Source organism: Vombatus ursinus, unplaced genomic scaffold (assembly GCF_900497805.2).
Source record: "Vombatus ursinus unplaced genomic scaffold, bare-nosed wombat genome assembly UNPS02014821.1, whole genome shotgun sequence".
Classification (NCBI taxonomy): Eukaryota; Metazoa; Chordata; class Mammalia; order Diprotodontia; family Vombatidae; genus Vombatus; species Vombatus ursinus.
This window is the reverse complement of record NW_020954599.1, coordinates 15,075,531-15,095,995: the sequence shown is the minus strand read 5'-3', so window position 1 is coordinate 15,095,995 and position 20,465 is coordinate 15,075,531. Positions and strand designations below refer to the sequence as shown.

At 37.4% G+C, this 20,465-nt stretch overlaps 1 protein-coding gene across 8 annotated transcripts in view; it reads left to right on the top strand.

The window, feature by feature from the left end:
- Nucleotides 1-20,465, top strand: part of COL25A1 (collagen type XXV alpha 1 chain) — a 556,443-nt gene that overhangs the window by 397,655 nt on the left and 138,323 nt on the right. For all 8 annotated transcript variants that reach the window (XM_027837340.1, XM_027837336.1, XM_027837339.1 and 5 more), the window contains exons 8-10: nucleotides 1,222-1,281; nucleotides 3,174-3,281; nucleotides 6,359-6,394. In XM_027837340.1, the coding sequence (XP_027693141.1) occupies nucleotides 1,222-1,281; nucleotides 3,174-3,281; nucleotides 6,359-6,394 (204 nt within the window). The remainder of the gene's footprint in view (nucleotides 1-1,221; nucleotides 1,282-3,173; nucleotides 3,282-6,358; nucleotides 6,395-20,465) is intronic.

Sequence of the window (20,465 nt, the reverse complement as noted above, 5' to 3'; positions counted from 1 at the left end):
ATCTATCTATCTATCTATCTATCTATCTATCTATCTATCTATCTATCTATCTATCTACCTATCTTAAAGTCCATTGACTTTCTCAAGAAAAAAATAAATCCCCAATGGGAAAAAACCTAATGAAATAAAGATTCTAGGGAACTTTTTTGTGGAAGCTTCCACAGAAATAGGAAAGGGGAGGGCATAGATATTTGCAGCTCTTTTTCATTATTTGATTCAATACATTTATAAACTATACTCAAGCAAAATAAAAAGATAAGAGGAAGGAATTATTTTGCTGGAGAGCTCCAGTTTTGCAGAGTACAGTGTTGGAAAGGTGGTAAAATTAGAGCAAAAATGTCTCTCATATCTGTCCAATTTGATCTCCTCCACAATAGTCTGTTCTCAAGAGAGGAGGAACCAGTGCAAACCAGTTCATAAAACTGATTTGTTTCTCTGCTTTCTAATATGATCCGTCTTACGGAAATGTCCCTGCAAAATTTCTATCTGGTCCCTTCTCATTATTAAGGGTTCCCAACAGCATTTTGCTTTTTTAAAATATTGGACTTTTGAAAAAGTACGTATACTTACGTACAGCATAAAGGTCAAACCCTGTCATAGACATGCTCACAGATAGATGGCCGTTGGTATCACTTTGAGTTCCTCAAGCAAGAGAAAACAGACTATTTGAACTGGGAGTCATTGTGTGATATGAGAGCGAGATTTTGAAACATAGGTGGGAACACTAAATGTATCAAACTCATTGGGTCTGTCTTGAGCATTGTTTCTAATCTTGCCATGTTCACTGCGTGTTACTGTCAATTTAAAAAAAATGGGTGTGTGTATTGTATGTCCTATGTCTGAGTAAACAGAGCATTGCTCTCATTCTGTGACAATGTGTTGGTGTTCAGCACATGCCCCATAGCCATCCATGGAGAACCTTTTGCATCTAAAGTTCTAGAAATCTAGAAAATTCTAGAAAAATTCTAGCTATAGGCTATATACAACAAACTTGAATCCCATCAGCTGGTCAGTGTGAGGACTGCTGGGTCTCTATCTGACTTTCTGTCCCAGTTGAAGAAGAACTTGTATTAAATTTTGTTTGGCCCCGTGACAGATGAGGCTAGTGGTAGTCCATTGGCCCCATTGGGCATATTGCTTGTTCTGTTTGTCAATCAGTGAAATGTCTGTGTGACGGTTTCTGTCGTGTTGTTTTGGTGCTCGTGCTATGTCTGTCTGCAGGGTCCGCCAGGCTTCCCCACAGTTGCGGCTCTGCACAGTAATCAGATACTCACCGTCAAGGTTTGTGGTTGAAACGTATGGCTACTCAGTCAGACTCCTCAATCAGCATAAGAGTGTGTACGGACAGTTAGCTGGGTTCTTGTAAGTCAATTACTCCATCTGTCTTAGGAGTAAAAACCATCAACACATGCTGCCTCATGGACTCCAGTGAGGTTTTCTTTAAAAATTTTTTTAAATAAAATTTTCTTAGATGAAGATTTATCTAAAGCAACATGTATGGGGGAGGTGATCTTTGAAGTACCCCACATTTTTATTCAGACTCAATTATGTGGGAATGTATTGTGCCTCAGTGTTCTTATCTATGTTTTCTAACACCCGGTCGATTAAGCCATCATAAGAACTCCTGGCCTTTAGTCATCATTAAAAAGGCACCAAGGTTCATGCAACACTATGCTGGTTGAAAATCCTGGCTGAAAAATTGGACTGGTACTTTGTCCTTGGAATCTCTGCCTGTAGAAAAGCATATGAGAGCCTCTGGAGCTGTGGGATGATACTGAATTCAAAAACCAAAACCCAAACCCCAAACTCTTAACATTTCTGGCCAAAATAACTGTTTTGAAAAACGTTATTTGCATTTGAAAACCTAACCTTGCCAACATGCTCCACAGCTTTATTCTTTTCAACAACCAGGCTGGGGTTCTGGTGTCACACAAGCACTGGTTCTTATTTTCTCCTATTATTAGTTTTGATAAGTCTAATGCTTGTATCTTTATTTCTTTATGGGGCCTTCTGATGTCTATTCCTCAACTCTCTCACCTCTGAACTTCAACCTTTGACCTCACCTGCCTGATCAGATGGTGTTTCCTAAAATCAATCATGGGTTTCTCTCTGCTGATCAGCAGCTCATTAAACGCCGCCTCATTAAGGTAGTGCTGCTTCTGTCTGAAGTCTGATTCTTCTTTACTTTTAATTATTACTCTGCATGCTTGTATCAGGTATCTCCTAATGGTGGAGTGTTGTTTTGAAAACATCCCAAAGCAAAATAATTTTAATAAGTTGTATTTGGAGAATATTTGTAAGAGATAAAAAGACAATGTTGTACAATGTAAAAAGCATTGGCCTGGGAGCCAGGGGACCTGGGCTCAGATCCCAGCTCTGCCTCATACTATCTGTGACCTTGGGCAAGCCATTTAATTTCAGTGGTCCTTAGTTTCTTCCCATGTAAAATGAGGGTTTTGGACTATATGACCTCCCAGGTCCTTTCCAGCTTCAAATCTATCATCCTGTGATACTGTGAGTTTGAAAAGAAAAATTAAAAGAAATTAAAAGGTTTTTACCTTTTTTTGTCTTTTCTATTCTCAAAGTTTACTTATAATAATTGAAGTCAGTAAGGGATGTTTTCAGAACCTCCTGCCTCTTGTAATTAAGAAGTCATTCTGAACTAAGCCAAGAATGACTTTACTTTATAAGGAAAGGGCCTCGTTGTGTTATTTATTAATTACCTAGCCATGAAATGCATCTGTTGAAAGTGCTAGTCTAGCCATTTGTTTTATTACCACTATAAGGAAAGTTTAAAATCAAAACAAGCTGATGCAGCATTGTTCTTGTAGACTTATTTGAAAGGAGGGGACAACTTTGCTTCCAAGCACAGCGATTGTGATATAGCACTATTGTCAAGAGCTATCAGTGCCTGGCCACTGAGTACCTCTCTGTTTTATCACATCAAGCCAGCTCACATGGTATGAATTTATCTCCTTCCTGTGGTCAGGCAAGTGGCTAGCAGAGATGCCTGTTTTATGTCTCTCTAGGGTTCTTTTCACCTTTTGGTTACTTGAATCATTTGAGCCAAAGAGTAGTCAACAAGGCAATTTTTTGAAGAATGCTTGAATAAGAGATGCCTCAGAACATGTCCTGTGTGATCATCTGTATTTCTGTTCATTTTTCCCTTGCAGGGTGACCAAGGTCAGGCTGGCCCTCCTGGACCCCCTGGCCCACCAGGACCCAGAGGGCCCCCTGGGGACACAGGAAAAGATGGTCCCCATGGCATGCCAGGAGTACCTGTGAGTTGCTGTCTCCTTATGCTTTCCAAATCACAGATTCCCAAAACTTTTTATGAGGAGTGACTATTCCTAATTTCCCTAAAGCCTTCCTGATGATCATTGGGCCAGGGTATGGGGTTGGGTTCAGGTTGTGGGGATAAGGGACGGGAAGAAGAGACATGAGGAAGGCATATATTGAGAAGTCTCCAAATGGAGTGGCAGCCAGGTGCTGCTGCCAGCCACAGCCCTCTTCCCTTTGGTAGCCTCAGAAGTGTCAGAGTGGGTGAGTGGAAGGGGTAGCAACTGATTTGGAGTTCTACCAGGTAAGGTTTGAGAATAAATGGTGAGCTACATGTATCAATGCTGTCTATCTCCCATAGCGGAGAATGGACCAGACTTGTATGGTTACTGTATGGTCCTAGAAGAAATCAGTCTGTCTAGCAATGAAAACCAACCAATAAAAACCACAGGGTATCTCCAAAGTCTTAGGACATTTAAAAGTTGTTATAGCTTAAGGCTGCATTGACTTGGGGAACACCTGTATACTGCGTTGTAAGTGATAAATGATTTTTAAAACTGCATTATAGCATACTTTACAATGAACTGAAAATGAGCCAAATGAGAGTTTATTTGCTTGCTTGCCTTATTATTATTTTTTAATTACAGTTCTAATGCAAAAGTTTTAAGGCAAACTTTCCTACAAATGCTATTTCCCATGCTGAATGGCACTATTAATTCTTCCACATAGTTATATGAGGAATTCACTCTTAGAATATGGTGGGCTAGCCCCAGGGATGGTATTGTTGAAGTTATACTACCATTAGAAGGAAAAATTCAGAATTCCAAAAGCTCGATTCTAATGACTCATTTTTCTCCAGATGATGCTCCAAATGGGCCATAGCCAAGAGAAGCTTCATTCTTGTGAATTGTATATTCTTTGGTAGCCTTGGTATTAGGGAAGATATGTGATATTATGGAAAGTGATGAATTTGGAGTAGAGAACCAGGTTCAGGAGCCTGGTCTTGCCTGACCTTGAGTAAGTTACTTCTCTGGGCCTCAGTTTCCATATTTATTCAATGAGGTTAGATGTCTAAAGTCCCTTCTAGCTCAAAATCTAATAAATATCTCTTCAAATAGCTTCCCTTTTTTGGATAGCTATATCAATCACATGTTATATTTTCTAGGGCTGTGCCAGGAATTAAATTCCATTGAAGAATTATTGTTAAGGAATGAGGATAAAGAGAGAAGTGATGGCCCTCCTGTTTACTATGAAGAATTTGTTTTAGCCTTATATCAAGGTGCAATAAATAGGAAAGTTCTTTGTGATCTTAAAGCTGCATATAAACATAAACTGCTATTATTGCAATGGATGTGTTAAGAAAGGAGCTCCTTACACATTTCATAGATCCAAACTGCTATTTGTAAATTCCACAGATTGAATTAGATATTTGATTATAGGTTCAGATTAAATTTAGTTGAAAAATTATTAAATATTATAATCCTCAGAAAGGAATTTCTTAAAAGAAATTCAGAAGCACCTTTTAAAAGGCTACCTGTTTCCAATGTCATTTGCTTGTCAAATGCAGTTATTTTGCTCAAATGCCTATTATTTTGTTCTATGACATTAATAATGATGATAAAGTAATCATAGGTTAGCATCATTGATTTGAGCTAGAACTAATCTTAAATGTCATTCTCTTCCACATCCCTCATTTTACAGAAAGGAAGACTAAGGCAGAAAAAAGCCAAATTTGAACCCATGTCCTCTCATTCCAATTCTACTGCTTTCCCTATTGTACCCCCATTAATCTAAGCAAAAATTAATCATGATAATAACAATGCCATTGAGGAGTCCTCCCTGGCATTTGGGGGTTAATCAATTATTTTAACCATTATCAATCAGTCCTAAACTCTAGAAAATTTTGTGTAGTGACAGTCTCTACATACAAATGAAATTCTTTTTCATGTAATTTTCTGTAATCAGAGAATAGTTTTGAAGCTTTCCTAAAAATTCTTTCAAAAGTCATGTATTCCATTGCACAAGAATACAATTTTGAACCATTTAAGGAGACTTCACATACATGAAAAGCATTTGTCTGAAATTTAGCAAAGACCTTTGTCTCAAATGGAGTTCATTGGGCCTTCTTGAACACTGTCAGTGCCTTGAATTTGAAAAGAATTTCAAAAGTTGACTGCATGGGACCAAAAAGTCTACTTCTCCTAAAATACACGGGCTTTGTGATAGATGCTCATTGTTCAGAGTTTTCTTATACTGTGTTGCCAAGTTTTTAGCTGTTTTTTTTTTAAATGGTGGAGGTTACCAGTCTGACCTCTCATTGAGCAGGGTATTATTCTAATATATCAGTGTTAGAATTCATTATTGCCTGGGCCCTCCATTGCAGCTCTCTTTTCACTTTGGTAAACAGTTATCGTGAGTTGTTACAGGCAGAAAATTTATCACCTGGAGACCAGTCAATCTTCCAGTAATAAGTCTTTCTAAATTTAACTAGGTTGGTTATTGAATGCCAGATCTATATTCTGTGATCAGACCATTATGAAAACCCTACCAGCTTAGTGGTAGGGCATGCCAGAGTTTGAATTTTTCTGTAGACCTGCAGAGAATCCAGAGTCACTTCTTCAACCTGATGAGGCATCAGAATAGAAATGGTATATAAATGCAATTTATATAATGTCACAAAAGTCTTGACGTAGTTGTAAACTTCAGTAGCATTACTAGCATTGAGTCCCATAGACTGTTACTTGGTCACCCCCATCTGACTGAGTTACCATTTCTATAACTCTTTAAGCTGACCTTGTGTGGAAACTATGTGCCTTTTTTTAGATTAAAAGATGACTACAGGATAGTTTTAAAGTAGTTCTCTTACCTACATTGTTTCTGTACCTGCCATTAGAGTGTTTTAGAACGCAGCAGAATCAGAAAAAAAATTGTATCTTCACGTGGTTGACATGTGTACATCAGTGACTGTTCTCTGTGCTTTGCTTCAGTGGTTGTTGAAACATCATTACTGAATAGGCATATGAACTAGACATTAAATGCGTGCAATACTAATAATATTAATTTTTAATTCTTTTTTAAGGGTGAACCGGGAAAGCCAGGAGAGCAAGGTTTAATGGCAAGTACCTCAGATTTTTCCTATTCTAAAAATTTCTGAAAGCTAGAATATTTCAGAGGCAACCTAATGGGCAGCATTATAATTGTGATTATCACCTTACACAGTTGTGCTTCAAACTGGTCTTGAAAAGCTTGTGATTCAAGAGAAAGTCAATTGGAGAATAGAAGATATGTTTTTCCTGAATAGCCCTTTTCAGTTCCCAGTTCTTACATGTGGCATTATAAAAGTTGTCTAATGGCCAGAGAAGGACCAGAAAAAAAGAAAAATCAATGGAATCAAAATGACCTTATTTTTGAAATTCAACCAAGAGCAAGTACTGTGTTCAAAAGACCATGAAGTTATAAAGCTAGCACAAATTCTCACTAGGAGCTTGTAAAATATATATGTATATGGATATACACACACATACACATGTACATTTGTATATGAAAACCAAATGATAAACATGATAGCATGTTATCAAATTAAAAAGCAAGTGTATTTTGTTTTCTTAGAGAAATATAAATTAAAGTGTATATAAATATATATATACACATATAGATACACACACATATATATGCATATACACATACACAAATATATAGATATGTATGTATCTATTTGTACCCCCAGTATATAGCACAGTGATAAGCACATAAGAAGTAAATTATTTAATAAATTAATTAATAAATAAAGCTTAATAAGTGCTTGTTTCCTATTGTGTGTTTATATTATGGATGTGTTTGTATATACATAATATAAACACACACATGTGCATGTAAACGTACATATACAATACACACATATACATATGCATACGTACACATATACATATCCACATACATATATCCACATAAATACATACATATACTGCATATATGTTTAGCAGTTTTCCTAAAAGGGTTATCTAAACAAAGCAGTACATAAAGTACATAATGATACCGTTACAAGATTTTGGCCGTTGGATGGAGGAAATTGTTTGAACATTAGCCATCCACCTCTAGTGTCTTTTAAAAAGCAAGAAGCCAATGTGCATCCACCTTTGCATAGAACCAGAATCCATGTTAAGTTCCATAGAATCACCTCTGCTACATATAAAATGTCTAGTTCACTTGCTTTTGATTTAGGAATAATGATCATAAAAGTACAAAAAATACCAATGAGATCTTGCAGTTCCATATGGTAGCCATTTAAGGTAAGGGGGGCAGTGAGGGGTGAGGGGGTCAAGAAGAGGAGGGAGGTGGTAAAAGAAATCTGGAGACGAAAGAGGAACAGAGAGCAAGGAAGCCAAGAGATAGAGACACACAGGGGAGAGAAATATGCAAAAGGAGGGAGTAGGAGACACAATTTGGTTCCACAGTTTTCTGCTGTAAGATAGATTAAATTCAAGTATGGTTGCGATTTCCTTGAAGAGGTGTGAAATTCCACCACAGGTGTGGATAGCTAGAAATTTTTTTTTCTTTTAAATTCCAGACTTATGATTTAGTTGATGCTGGAAACTCCTGGTAAAAACTGCTGCCATTAATACAGATGGCAAATTTTTTGTAATTTATTGAGAGCTGTTTGGGGGCGATGAGAGGTCAAGTGACTTCTCCAGGGTCTCAAAGCTAGTTCTCACAGTGAGGAATTGTTACACCTCAAAACACTTCCAATATTAGAAAGGCTTTTGATTTTAAACCTTTTGGTTCTTTTATCTGTGGGCTCCAAATGGGAGAAGTAGTTGTGTCCTTTTTGTTCATGTGTAACTTTAAAAATTGTTGCCCTATAAATTTCCTCTGTAAAATTTGTATACCATGAGTGTGAAATGTCTGTTATGATGTGAAACAAAAATTCATTATCAAAATTTGGGAGTTCAAATAATGTGTTGGCTCCTATTGAGGCTCAAAGTAGAAATGAAAAATATTATCAGGAACAAGAATCTAAGGGCAAAAACCATTTGAACAAGAGCTCTTGAAATTTTTTGTACCAAGGACCCCTTTGTCAAACTGGTGAAGGCAGTAGGCGTTTTTAAAGCAATTACTGTTTGCTGACCCATGTGCTAAGTGCTGAGGTTACAAATACAAGCAAAAAGAAAGACTATATATGTCCTCAAGGAGCCGAAGAGGCCGTGGGTCCTCCCCAAAATGGAGGCTCTGGGAGACACTCACCAAAGCAAAAAGGAGTTGACATGGTGAAGAAATGTTCCAGAGTGAGAAGGCCATAGGAAGTGATGAATGTTCCAGAGTAAGGAGATCCCAGGTACTTAATGGAGGTTCCAGACAGCTAGAGTCATGGTATTGAAGCTTGAAAAGTCAGAAGCACAGGAAGGGGTACTTATGACCTCTACTCAGAATAATGTTTCTAAAATATTCATAGCTGAAATAAATGCTAAATTTCAGTTAGAGGGTAGTGAAAATAAAGATGTCATTTCTTTCCCTATCAAGTTCATAGATCCCTAGAAATCTTGCCGCCATTTGGGTGTCTGGCTAAGCAAGTTAAGAACACTTGCTTTAAAGGCTGTATTCTAAATTGTATGTGTATACAGATAGAGATTTAGATGATAGAGATAGAGGTAGTTAGACAAAGAGTCCCAAAAGTCTTAATGCAATCTTAATTCCCTTAAAACTGAAGACTTTAGTGACACACTGAATTGCAATTTAAATGGTAAAAATGAATATTTTTCTCAAGGTTATGTATCAATGGTAATTGAAGAGATATCTTCCCAAGGGACAGTTAGCATCACAGAATTTCAACACTGGAAGGATCCTTAGAGTTTGTCTCATTCAGAGCATCTTCATCCGTAATCTGTGAATCTAAAAGAAAATCCATAACTATATTCCAATATAATTAATCTCCTTTTTATTCCCATGTATCCAGTTTTATGAATTTGAAAACATTGTCCTGAGACATCATAGGCATCACCAGACTGCCAAAGGAATCCGTGACACAAGCAAGGTCCAATTTAGTCCAATGCTCTCCTTCTTTCCTTCCTTTCTTCCTTTATTTCTTCCTTCCTTTCTTTTTCCTTTTTTTAGCCTTATGGAGACTTGGGTATATCTGTAGACAAATACAAAGGAGTCAAAGTATCCAGAAAAAGGTTGAAATGTGTGGGAGATGAGAGGTCCTTGAGGAGGAGACAGGATGCAATGGCGATAAGGGAGTTGAACCTTTGGGAGGAGTTATTCTGTGAAGGAGGAGAGTGAGGTGAGAGAACGGTGATGCTGACCTAATTCAAAGAATTGAGAAGAGCTTCTGAGGGATTCCATGGAGGATGGCTTCAGACTTCTCAGGAAGGAGGAAACTAAGCCTTCAGTAGTTAGTGGTGAGGGGAGAGAAGGAATCATTCAAAACCAGCGACTTGGAGAAAGATTTAAGAGGTCAGCAAGGTTACAGTAGAAAGAAAATATCAAGCAGCAACAAGGACCCAAATGAGGTTATATATTATGAATTTCTAATTGGTAAAATCAGGTCCACTTTTTTTACTTTATGCATTAATACTCACCTGCCCTTAGAGCAAGAATGGGAAAACCGAATGGATGAGTTTTATTCAGGAATGAAGATTTGTAGGACAGGAACAATGGAAAGACAAAGGATTATGAGCTTTTTTGGTTGTTATTCAGTCATTTTTCAGTTGTGTTTGACTCTTCATGACCTCATTTGGGGTTTTCTTGGCAGAGACCCTGGAATGTTTGCTCATTTTACAGATGACAAAAATTGAGGCAAACACGGTTAAGTGACTTGTCTAGGGTCACACAGCTAGTAAGTGTCTGAGGTCAGATTTGAACTCAGGAAGATGAGTCTTCTTGACTCCAAGCCCAGTGCTCTACCCATTACACCACCTTCCTGGTTATGGAATTAATTAGGGCAATAGCTAAAGAAACATTAAAGTAGCAAACCATAAAGTCAAGGCTGGAAGGAGAAGCAAGGAAAGCCAGAGTGTGGGAAATGGGCTGGGAGAATACTTAGCCCCAACTAGTTACCTAGTCCTATTCATAATTTTATCTATGCATGGATTTTACATGTATGATGCAATAGCTTATGAGCAAAGTCTGGCAAAGAAATAGATTTATTAGCAAAAGTAGCACAGTCCACCTTCGCTGTATTTATACATAATGCCTAGGATATACTATATGAATGACAAGTAGCCTAATCTCATCTCCCTACAATCCCTAGCTGGATATCATTTCAAGTAGAAATGTCATTAAATATAACTACTCAATTTATTCCTAAATGAATCATGCTACCATGTTGGTGTGCTCTGATGCTGTATCCCTCAAAGGAACAGTCTCAGTCTCAGTTGAAGGTGATGTGAGGCATGTTCCCACCCACCCCCCAGTCTCTTTCTTCCTCTTTTTAGCTTTTCAGACCCAGTTAATTCCCTAATTTGGTCACTCCCAGCTGAGAGGCTTAGTTGAAATGTTGTTGTTCAAGGGATAGTTGAGTTATCATGAGCCTTTCAAATCTGTTGCTTCTTTATACTTTGAAAGAAACTAAGCTTCCTTTGTTGGCATAGCCATTACCCTTGGTATGAAGGCAGAAGCCTCACGTTTCTAATAGTTAGTAATGATGATGATACCTACCCTACCCACTGCAAGGGTTACAGGGAAAATCAGAGGAGACAAATCATGGCAAAGTACTTTTAAAATTCAGAGTACTCAACACATGTTGGCTAGTATTTAAATGTTCTTTCTGGAATCAATTATGGGTGAACATTGATGTACACAACAGATTTATTCATGACAGTTTGTGTGTCAATAGCATTTTTATAAATCAGCTTCACTTGCTAAGAATTTAGGCACTGAAGGTGCGAAAAATGGCATGGTGTCTTGCCCCCAAAGGGCTTTTCTACTTAAGGGAAAGAGATGTTTAAATAAGTCAACAGAAAATATATACAATGTATATATTCATGGAGTTAGGTGGGAGAGGGGAGGGCAGGAGGGATTAACAACTAGGCATATTGGGGAAAGAATTCTAAAAGGCAAAGGTAAAGATGGATTGTGTTCCAGGTATGATGGAGAGCTTGTACAAAGGTACAGAAATAGGAGACAGAAAATCGCATATGAGGAACAGCATCCTGTTTGATCAGAATGTAGAATTCTTGAGATTAGTCTGGAAAGATGGGTTAGAGCCACACTTTGAAGTTCTTTTGATTCCTGGTGGAGGAGTTTTATCCTAGAGGCAATAGGAAGCCACTGAATCTTCTTCAGCAGGGGGCTGATATGTCAGACCTATTTTAGGAATATTCTCTTGGGCACCATGTTTGAGAGAGGAGAAATTGGAGATAGAGAGACTGCTTAGGAGGCCATTGCAATAATCCAAGTGCGGCATGACAAGGTCCTAAGTGAGGATGGTTCACATGTTAGTCAAGAGAACGGGACTCAGATTTTTGTACTCTGAAAACTTGTTATTTTAAAAAATCTCATTGTGAATCATGGGATCATGGATCTTGAGCCAGAGGCAGCATGGGACAATGGAAAGGATGTGAAATTTGGAGCCAGAGGATATGGGTTCAAACCCTAAATCTGCTACTTGTTAGTTGTGGGACCTTGGGCAAATTGCTTACCCCCTCCCAGTTCCCACAATTGTAAGATGAAAGAATTGAGCTAGATTACTAGTTGTGTGATCCTGTTTGCCTCAGTTTCCTCATCTGTAAAATAAGCCAGAGAAGGAAAAGACAAACCACTCCAGTACCTCTACCAAGAAAACCCCAAATGGGGTCACAAAGAGTGGGGCAGGACTGGAAATTATTTTCCCCTTGGAAGCAGCAGGAGAGAGAGAGAGTCACAGCCTGTTCTGGCTACACAGCCAATCAAAGGATACTATCTATACTCACCTATGTGGTAGGAAAACGTAGGATGCAGGGTACCTCCATGTTAGGTGATCTGGGCACGTTTAAGGCAAGCCCTTAATACATATCTTGGTTTTGCTTAAAATTAAACACACTGATTATGAGGACCACTATTTATTTTTAGGCCCCTTTCAGTGTGTATCAACTTGAATCTTCATTATATGTTCCAGTGTGTCTCATCAGGAGGAAATATACCTCAAATAAAATTGCAAAGGATGAAAGGATATTTGACTAGATAGTAGGATCATAGGTCTAGACCTTGAAGGCACCTCAGTGACTTCAAGACCACCCACCCCCATTTTACAAATGAAGAAACTGAGGTTCCAAGATGTAAAGTCTTTTGAATTAGTGTCAGAGAAAGGATTTGAACTCAGGTTCAAGAAACTTCAAGGAGTATGACTCCTAATAATAGAGAAGAGAGCCAAATGTGGATGCATAGTATATCACCCTCTTTGGGAATTACTCTCTCCAATTCACACTCTCACTCATAGGTTAGGTACTCTCTTCAGAGAATAGCAACCTTAGGGCTCAAGGGTACTTCTGTGGGTCTGTGGGTCTGTGAGTCTAAAACTTGCAACTCATGAGCCCCTACCGGTGTATTTTTCTTTCATAGTCAATCAGTCATCACAATTAGTTCAATGTAAAGACTAGAATAAAATAACGAGGGCAGTAGCTGCGAAACATGGTGCCCACCTTCCCACAAATACACACAGTGCTTGTGGGAAGAGTATAAACAAATTTAGAGAGAATTTAAGAAAGCAGACTTATACTTCTAGTACTACGAGGCCTTAATATCCTTTCTCTTCTCAATCAATAAGCATTTAGTTAAGTATCTACTATGAGTACCATCCTAGGGACTGGAGAGAAAAAGAATGAAACAATTCCTACATGAATAAAATATAATATTTTTAAAAGGAAAAATTATATGATCATATTTTAATTCATAAGTTAGCTTGTCAGTGAAATATTATTGCTAATACCATATGCATGTTAGTCACGTACCCTGCCTATTGGGATTCCTTAGCAACCATTCTCATGCATTATTATGCTGCAATTGTAGGGACCAAGTCCTCAGTTAATTTGTTTCTCTTTAAAATACATGCTAGAAAAATACCAATAGAGCCCTTAGCATTGAGTCTTGGTCCAGAGCCAAGGTTTGATTTTCCAAATGAGCACAGTGAAAATAGGAAAATAATACAATATCTTCTTATTCTCTCTCACTCTAGGTCAAAGGGGAGATAATATCCTCTGTGAAGTTTTTGTGCACTCAAGTAGTTTTAATGTGAGATAATCCTTCCTATTTAAATGGCACTAAAGAAATGATGATTTAGAAAAACTGGGTGACTTATCCAGGGTAGGAAATGAGCCAGGGATGGGACCTGAACCCAGTCTTTCTGATTCCAAAGCCAATTTCTCTTCAAATATTATTACAAAGCCTCTATTTCTGGTGTGGTGGTAGAGAGAGAAGTTAAAGATGACTCCATCTTTAACATTCTTTCTTTTGAAAGCTTGCACAGTACCAAGTTGAAACATAGCCAGGTACAATAAATGGGGGAAGTGATTCAAGAAGATATCCTAAAATGGTAACCTTAGTAGATAAAGATTGATAAAGTATTTATTAAGTACTTACTTTGTGCCAGGCACTGTTCCACACTTAGGAATAGAAATACAAGCAAGAAAAGAAAAAACAGTCCCTGCCCTCAAAAAGCTTATGTTCTAGTGGGAGAAGACAACTCATAAACTGAATTGAATAGCAGTGGGAGAGGTGGTTGGAGGTGAGGATGGGAAGCCAGGAGAGTCAGGACCTGACTTGGGCTATTTTTGTTTTTGTTTTTCTTTTAACTTATTTTAAATTTCCATTAAGTTCTGGTCTTTTCATTACAAATATTTGAGTCTTTCAGTTCATCAAATGTCCATTTTCTTTCATTCATGATTATATTAAATTTTGTTGGGTTAAGTTATTCTTGGATGCAACCTCAACTTTTTTGCTCTTCATAATATAATGTTCCAAGACCTACAGACTTTTAGAGTAGAAGCTACTAGGTCTTGTAAAATCCTAACTGTATCTCCACAGAATTTAAATAGTTTTTTTTTCCTTCTTGATTGAAATATTTTCTCCTTAACCAGAGAGTTTTGAAACCTGGCTATAACATTCCTATGATTTTTCCTCTTGGGATCTCTTTCAGGTGATGAATTGTAGATTTTTTTTTGTTTCTACTTCACCATTTTGTTCTAGAACTTCAGGGCAATTTTCCTTAATAATGTCTTGTAATATTATTTCCAGATTCTTTTTTATCATAATTTTTAAGTTAGTCCAATGATTCTTATATTGTCTCCTCTTGATTTGTTCTCCAGATCAGTTATTTTTGTAATGAGATGTTTCAGATTCTCTTCTATTTTTTGTAGTTTTGTTATTTCTTGGTATTTTATTAATGTCATTTGATTCCTCTTGCCCAATTCTAGTTTTCAAGGAGTTATTTTCTTCCTTAAGATTTTGCACCTTGTTTTTCCACTGTTTCTGGAAGCCAGGCCTAGCGGGACTGACAAGAAGTTATCCTGGGCTGCAGCTGTGGGAGAGGATGGGTGATTATAATACTGAGCTACTAGAAATAAAATAAACAAAATAAAATAAAAGTGAGTAAGTAAAGGTAAAAAAAAAAAAACCTGACCATAGATAGCTGCTTTGGTGTAAAAGAAGATTTGGATTCATATTCAGAGGAAGATAATGAAGTTAAAAAAAAAAGCCACTCCTACCCCAAGGAGTAACACCAAATGCTCACAAGCCCAAAAAGAGTTCTTGGAAGAACTTAAAAAGGAATTCAAAGATCAAATAAAAGAGATATAGGGAAAATTGGGGGGGCGGGGAAGCAATCCAAGAAAATTTTTAAAAGAAAGTTAACCAACTAACCTAGGTGAGAAATGAGCATGACTGGACTTCCTCAAATGGACATTTCAATAGAAATTCTCTCTAATCCATTTTCTACACAGCCACCACAATAATCTTCTTAAGGCTGACCATATCACTACCCTGATCAAAAACAACAATAGTACTCTATGATAAAAATGTAATCTCTTCTGCCTGGTATTTAATGCCTTCCACAATTTGGTTCCAACCTGCCTTTCCAGAACTATATCACATTGTGACCTTCCGCATACTTGATATTCCAGGCAAACTGGACTGTTAATTGCTTTTTTGCTCAGTATCCCATTCCCCACCTCTAAGCATTATCACACACATTGTTTGCCATTGTTACGTGCTTCCATTTATCAGAATCCTTCTCCTCTTATAAGGTTCAAATCAGGTTCTACCGACTAAAGCCTTCCCTCATATCTCTCAGTTCTCAGTGCCCTTTCTCTATAGGAAGGCAATGAGAAAGGTGAAGGACCTCCACTCAGTTGCTATGTGACAATCAGTTGAAGGAACTGGGGGCATTTAGCCTGGAAAAGAGAAGACCAAGATGAAACATTTCTTCAATTATGTGAAGGAATGTCATCTGGAAGAGAGAACAGATTTGCTGTGTTTGGTCCTGGAAGACAGAACCAAGATCAATGAGTTAAGTCCCAAAGAAGTAATTTTAGACTTATATAAAAAGAAACCAGACTAGTACTTTGGGACTAGACAACATTAAAAGCATTTAAAGTGGAATGGGCTACCTGCCTCAGGAAAGAGTTGGTTGTACCATATTGGAGGCCTTCAAGAAGAGACTGGTTGACCATTTTTTTTAATGTGGATTAGATGAGATGGCGGCCAATATCTGAAAATCTTGATTCTGTCACACGTTGGCATATATGCATTCACTCCTATATGCCTACATTAGCACATTCTGTGAAATAATGGTTTTAAAGTGCCATTTTAGGGAGTGTTGGAAAATTAAATCCATGTGAGTGTTATGCCATTACATAAAGCAGTGATCTAAGCAAAAGCAAGTGAAGGAAAATAGCAATCTTGGAAAATCATGACAGATTTTACGGGACCACAACAGACGAGTTATACTTTAATTGTCCCCAGAAGTCATTTCTTTAAGCTGTGCCATATATTCTGAAGCATCTCTGATGGTAGAATACATTTCCCTATTACACGAGAATAGCGAGGAATATTGAAGAAATTTTATTCAGTGTGTTTCCATCAAATGTTCTCCTGTCTCAGCAACACACATTAGATTAGATTGAATAAAAGCCTTTTAGAAAATTAAATTTACTCCATGAATCTGATTGAACCAAAAAAAAAATAGACTTTCACTTGAGTTAGCATAAAAGTAAGTCAATTGGAACTCTTAGGAAGGGGTCAGTTATTTTATTGTTGTTTCTGTTCTTTGGGCTTACATGATTCTACCTGTGGTTTTAAGATTGCCTTCTTTTTGGGTTTAATAGAACTTGAACCCTGGCTCTGATATTTGCTATCTGTTTAGCATTATTTTTAGGCCTCAGTTTTCTGTAAAAACAGATTGTATTTCCATTCCCACCTCACAGAACTGTTGTGAGTAATAATGCACATTGAAAACCTTCAAGTGCTACGTAAATGTAATATGTCCTATATCACTTCCAATTCAGTTTATGAAAGAGGAAATTGGGGTCTAGAACATTTGGAGAAGACGTGGATTTGAATCCTGATGCTGTCATGAATCTCTGTGTGTGTTCTTTAGCTAGTCACTTGACTTCTTCTGCTCCAAAGACATGCTCTCTAAACAAAGATGGTGCCATGCAGGAGTGCTGAATTTACTCAGAAGACCTAATTCCAGTTCCTAGTTCCACTATTTTGTTTCTTATGTAACCTTGGACAAATTACTTTCTTTTTCTGGGACTCATTTTCTTCATTTGTAAAATGAGGACATTGGACGAGATAATGTCCAAGTCTCCTCTAGCTCTAATTCTATGACCCTATGACCTTTAAATCCAATGAATTTATGATTTACCCAATATGTCACAACAATTTAGTGGAAAAATTGGGATTAGAATACAGGTTTTATCTAAAGGACAATGATTTTTCCAGCATACTGTCTAGGCATTAAATACAATTTTATGTAGCATTCTCACTTGGAAGATTTTGGTTTTTGGTTAGGAGATATCGAATTTTTAAGAATCTAGAACAATGTTTCTTAGCATTCTGCAAGTTAAAATAGAAAAAGCACTTATCCTTTCCTTAATACAAATATTTTTTTGCTATGAAATGCAGGATGTAAGGCTATTAGGACTACAATATTTTTTAATGGTTCACTAGAGAAATATATTTAATCATGGACACAAGGGAAAGACTGTTAATTTTTTTCCTTATGAGTCATTTCCACTTTGGATTCGAAAAACAAGAAACAATCTATTGAATATTTAGAAGGGATGGATTAAGCGGGGCCAAGGCCTGGATCTACATGGTGATATAAATACTGGGGTCTGGGACCTGTTCTGAAGACAGGATCTGTAGTCTCTGGATCTGTCCTTAATTAGCCTGTGGTATTTAGTATTCAATATTCTGTCCTGGGTTCTGGTTTTGTCAACTGGTGAGAAAAATGTATTATTTCTTTAATTTCCTGAACTTGCAGGGACCTCCCCTGAAAGAGGTAACAGACTCATGCTTTCAAGAAACAGTGAGAGATGAATCATCCTGATTTGACATTTTCCCAAGCAAAATCAGTACTTCTCTACAGAAATTGAGGTTGGGGTAGGGGGAGGAGGAGAGAGGAACAATACATTGGAAAGTGTGGCCCACAACTCCAGATGACCAATGATGAGGCATGCTACCCACCTTCTGACCTTCTGACAGAGAGGTGATAGGCTAAATATGGAACAATGAAACACATACTTTTGGACATGGACAATGTGGGAATTTGTTTTGCTTGACTAGGATCATTTGTTATAAAGATTCTGTTTTTCTTTTCTTTTTTTTTAAAGAGAGGGAGAAAGAAAAAAAATTGTTAATTTAAAAAATAAGTATTTTTTAAAAGATAGAATGGCCCATTTAAAAGAGTCTCCATTGAATGTTGCCTAATACCTGTACACATTGGTGAAAACTCAATGCTGTAAAGTCACTTAGTTGCTTTAAGGATTTTTTTTTTATTTTTGGGTGTTTTTTTTTAAGCCTGAGCTTATTAAAACAAAACCATCCTAGGATGATGGCAAAGTCAGAATCTGAAAAGATCACAACAGGGTAGAATATTAAACTGAGTATAATAAGATGAAATCCTCAACATATTTGCACCAATGTAGTCTTACAACTGGGTTCAACAACCCAGATTCAGAAGTCCAACTTAGGGAAAGTATAGCCAGATAATAGTTGGTCAAAAAAACAAAAAAAGATCTCTAAGTTTCCGTAGACTGTGCATATAATTAAAGGTGGGACATAGTAGACAAAACGGTTATACAATCTTAATGGGGCATGGTGTCTAGGACAAGGGAAGTGGCTGTCCTGCCAGCCTTTAGGTGAAAAGAGTGATGTATTTAGAGTCAGGAGGACTTGAGTTTGGATCCTACCTCAGTCACTAGCTCTGTGACCCTGGGCAAGTCACTTAAGCTCTCTCAGACTCAGTTTCTCCTCTGTAAAATGAGGATAGTACCTACCTCAGAGGTTTGTTGTGAGGCTCAAATAAAGAGACATATGTAATGCACTTTATAAGCCTTAAAGTGCTAGATGTATACTAGCAATTATTGTCTTTGTTGTTTTTACTTCTGTTACTCTGCCCTGGGAAGACTGCAGCTAGAATTCTTTGTTTGGTTCTGGTTGCTGGTTTCAGCATCCAAGAAAGGGCAACCAGGTTGGTGTCATATGAGACTGGTTGAGGAAATTGGGGATATTTAAAAGAAGATTGGGACAGGGGAAATGATAACTGTCTTTAAGTATTTGAAGACCTTTCATGTGGAAAAGGGACTGTTGTTTGTCCTTTGTTCTTGAAGAGGACCATGACATCAGGAAGATGATGCTATGACTTGCAAATGAATTGGATTTAAGTGAGGCAGGGCACCAGCCTCACTTTCTTCTCCAGAGCCATCTGGGTCCAGTGGCAAGATGTAGATCAGTGTCAAGATATAGATGACGAGATGGAAGCAAAACTGGGAGATAAGAGTGGAAGTTGCAGAGAGGTAGATTAGACTTCAGAGCAGGAAATACTTCCTAAAAATTAGAGGCATCCAGAAGTGGAATGAGTTGCCTTAGGAGTCAGTGGATTCCTCTTCAGAAAAGGTCTTCAGTCAAAGGCTGGAAGATATTTGTCAGGTACAGATTTTAAGAAGGTATCATTAAATACAGATTGGATTAGATGGCCTCTGAGGGCCCCAAAATTCTGTGATTCTAGTCCCAAATTGCTATATAAAACCTGCTATCTTAATTCTAGAATCCCTACATGCTTAAACAGAGACATTCAGTAGACCTGGCCAAGGCCATATGGGGTAATGAAAACTGGTAGAAAATGGAGTCCCAGAGACTTGGGTTCATAACCCATCTCAGATGCTTGTTTGGGATTATGGACAAGTTACTTAAATAAGTAAGCATTGTGCCTAGGCTATGTGCCAAGTACTGTGCCATGTACTAGGAATTGAAAGAAAAAAATTAAAAGCAATCATTGATCTAAAGGAATTTACATTCTATTGTGGAGACAACATGCACATCAGTTTCCTCATCAACAAAAGTATTTTCAAACTTTATAGCAATATATAAATGTGAGTTATGTAACGATTTGCTTGTTTGTTTCCTTGCTCATTTTACCATTAGAGCCATAATAAGTCCAGTTGAGAAAGATCAGGAACAATAATACTGATGGAATTCTAGGATATGTTAAGTATCAATAGAAGGTGCAGATTAAGGAATGATTTGTTTTTGTTTAATTTTTCATTTTTTGCCAGAATGCCAGTGAAAAGAGACTTCACAGATCTTTTTGATATAATGGGAGCTGATGTTGATCTGGCACCTTATGTTTTTCTCATGTGACCCTCACAATAAACCTGTGAGGTAGGAAATAAAGATATTATTATCCCCATTTTGCAGATGAGCAATCTGAATCTGAGAGAAAACACCTTACATGGGGCAGAATCCAGATTTGAATCCAGGTCTTTTGAATTTAAACTTAAAAATCTTTTCATCCATTCATAGCTTCCTTATTTTAGCTTTCTTTTTTACTTCATCATGTTCTGTTCTTTCAAACATGAAATTATTTCAACATGCTCTTATCTTAAACTATTTAATATGGCTTAAAATTTGGCTCTTCCTCTTTATGGCTGTGAAATCTGTATCTTATAAAATTTAGCACCTGCATAACACCCCAAACATGCCTATAATAGTGG